At 40.2% G+C, this 3242-nt stretch overlaps 1 protein-coding gene across 1 annotated transcript; it reads left to right on the top strand.

Annotated features, from left to right (window-relative positions):
* Positions 1-411: 411 nt before the first annotated feature.
* Positions 412-2354, top strand: LOC133881125 (uncharacterized). Its single transcript, XM_062320083.1, has 3 exons — positions 412-935; positions 989-1199; positions 1893-2354. Exons 1-3 carry the CDS (start codon positions 412-414, stop codon positions 2352-2354), a joined length of 1197 nt encoding a protein of 398 aa, XP_062176067.1.
* Positions 2355-3242: the final 888 nt, after the last annotated feature.

Here is a 3242-nt window from a genome sequence, read left to right on the forward strand (position 1 = left end):
ATTCAATAAGCAACACCCCCTATATTTGAAGGATTGCTAAATGCGGTGGCTGCAGAGAATTGGGTATTGCAGATGGAGAGAGTTGATGGAAGTCATGTGTTGTACAGAAGAACAAAGTTCACCGCTGAGGCAGAACGTTGGTGGATATCTAAGCAAGACCATCTACAACAACAACTAGGCGAAGCCATACCCATCACCTGGAAAAATTTCAAGGAAAATTTTTTGGTGTGCTTCTTTCCCAAGTCAGTTCGACTAACTAAGGCAGAAGAGTTTACCGACCTAATGCAGGGATCATCAACAGTGGAACAATAGGCGGCAAAGTTTATACAACTCTCACAGTTCGCCCCATACCTAGTGCCCATAGAAGACTTGAAGGCAAGGAAGTTTGAAAGGGGTTTGCAACCAAAAATCATGAATCAAGTGGTTGGCGTCAAAATTGGAAATCTGACGAACCTCGTCAACAAAGCAGCAGTGATTGAGCGGACATTGAAGATCAATGCAGAGTACTTAAACCAAAAGAAGAGACGTGCCCCACAAGGAAGTCAGTATGGGGGACATTCTCACGACCACAACAAGAGAAGATTCAACCCAACCGTTGGGAGAAACATAGCCCCTCAGCAGCCTAATCAACATGGAAGAGGTGGTCAATTTCTTACGTGTCAAACTTGTGGAAAGATGCATTCTAGGAGATGTCGAGTAAGAAAGTTAGTTTGTTACCGATGCGGTGAACCAGGGCATTTCGCTAAGGATTTCAAAGCCCCTACCAACATCCCAACTAATCAGAACCGCCAACAGGGACAACAGAACACTACACCTGCACGTGTATATGCTTTGACACCGGGAGATACTACAGCATCAAACGAGGCAGTGACAGGTACACTTTTGATTGCATCTTGCAAATGCACTGTTCTTTTTGACTCAGGGGCAACACATTCGTTTGTCTAGTAGACTTTTACTAGAAATTGTGATTTGATGTCTGAATGGCTAGATGTAGACCTAGCAGTAGCTACTCCTCTAGGGAAAATAGTAGTGATGAGAATCAACAAGCACCATTAAAGGATCCATTGCATGTTCCAGTTGGGCCTATTGCTAGAGCAAGATCCAAGAAGATCAAAGAAGCACTTAATGGGCTGATTAAAGAGATTGGGGGTGATTCTAAAATGGGGCATTCCAAGCCTGGCCCAGAGGAAGATGAAGGCGTAATAAATTTAATCCAAGCTATTGATGGGTGTAATTTCCTTAGTAATGGCGTGGATTAATGACTGATTGACTTGCCAATTCCATACCAATTAATTGGTTGATTGACTTGCCTATTTCATACCAATTAATTGGCTGATTGACTTGCCTATTCTATACCAATTAATTGGTTGGTTGACTTGCCAATTCTATACCAATTAATTGGCTGATTGACTTACCTATTATTAGTGCTAAATTTTTGGCTCCTATGGTTTTAGTCTTTCTTTTTTCTTTTTTTCTTTTTTTATCTATTTTCTTATTTTCAAAATATGTTAGTTTCTTTTTCCTTATAGTGGGCATGTAAGGATGAAAATATTATAAATAGTCTGCACTCATTGTAATGAAGATTATTGAATGAAAATAAAAGAAAATGTAAGGTTTGTTTCCTCTATTGGTTCTTTAGAGAACTTGTGAACTTATCAAGGATTCTTCCTTGTGGCATTCAAATTTTATACCTTCAGTTCGTGATTCAACTATAATCATTGGGTCCGGGTTTGTTACTTTATACCTTCAGTTCACGTTTCATTTATAAATGTTGGGGCAAATATTCCAATATTGTTTGTTGGGACTCAAAGCGTGTCGGTTGAGGTTCACATCAAGTAGTATGTACTTCTGTACAGGGTCATGTTATGCCAGCTAATCTTGTTATTTTTTAGATGAGTGGGTTTGACGTGATCCTGGCTATGGATTGGTTGTCCATGTACCATGCTTGTGTTGATTGTTTCTGCAAGGAAGTGGTGTTCAAAACCCCGGCAGGGGCAAAATTCAAAATTCAAGGGAATCGGCGTCACAATTTACCCAAGTTGGTATCAGCAATGCAGGTGACTCGGCTATTGAAGCAAGGGTGTTCAGGGCTTTTGGCTTGTGTGACAAAAGAAGCACTCGAGGCAAAACTTGAGGAGATACCCATCGTGCGTGAATTTGTAAATGTATTTCCTGAAGTACTACCTGGATTACCTCCTGATAGAGAGATTGAATTTACCATAGACTTATTACCAAGCACGGGACCTATATCCAAAGCACCCTACAGGATGGTGTCACTTGAACTCAGAGAGCTAAAAGGGCAGCTGCAAGAACTCCTAGACATAGGATTTATTCGTCCAAGTGTATCCCCTTAAGGAGCGTGAGTTTTATTTGTGAAGAAAAATGATGGATGGATGAGGTTGTGTATCGACTATAGGGAATTGAACAAGGCAACCTTCAAGAATAAGTACCCGCTACCAAGAATCGATGATCTTTTTGACCAACTATATGGTTCTCAAGTATTTTCTAAGATTGATCTACGGTACAGGTACCATCAGCTCAAAATTAAGGAAGAAGATATCCAGAAAATGGCATTTGGAATGCGTTATGGACACTACGAGTTCTTGGTAATGCCATTCGGATTAACCAATGCCCCGGCCACATTCAAGGACATGATGAATCGAACCTTTCGAGAATTCATTGATTGATTTGTGGTGGTATTTATTGTTGATATACTGATTTATTCGAAGAGTCAGGAAGAACATAAGGAGCATTTGTCTACAGTACTGAGCATCTTGAGGAAATAGAAACTTTTTACAAAATTCAAGAAGTGTGAATTATGATTGGAAGAAATGACATTTTTGGGGCACGTCATATCAAATGAAGGAATTTTGGTGGATCCCAGTAAGGTAGAGGCCATAGTAAATTGGGCAAGGCCTATGAGTGTCCATGAGATAAGAAGTTTCTTAGGTCTCGCAGGTTATTATAGAAGATTCGTTGAAGGGTTTTTCCAAGCTAGCTGCACCCTTAACTAAACTTACCAAGAAGAATGAGGTATTCTTCTGGTCAAAGGATTGTGAAAGGAGTTTTCAAGAATTAAAGCACCGATTGGTCACAGGACCTGTTCTTACTCTCCCATCCAGAACTGATGGATTTGTAATTTACAGTGACGCTTCCTACAAGGGAAAGTGATTGCAACACGGGAAAGTGATTTCCTATGCCTCAAGGCAACTAAAAGTGCACAAACATAATTATTTGACCCA

The sequence above is a fragment of the Alnus glutinosa genome, chromosome 11 (assembly GCF_958979055.1).
Source record: "Alnus glutinosa chromosome 11, dhAlnGlut1.1, whole genome shotgun sequence".
In the NCBI taxonomy this organism is placed as follows: Eukaryota; Viridiplantae; Streptophyta; class Magnoliopsida; order Fagales; family Betulaceae; genus Alnus; species Alnus glutinosa.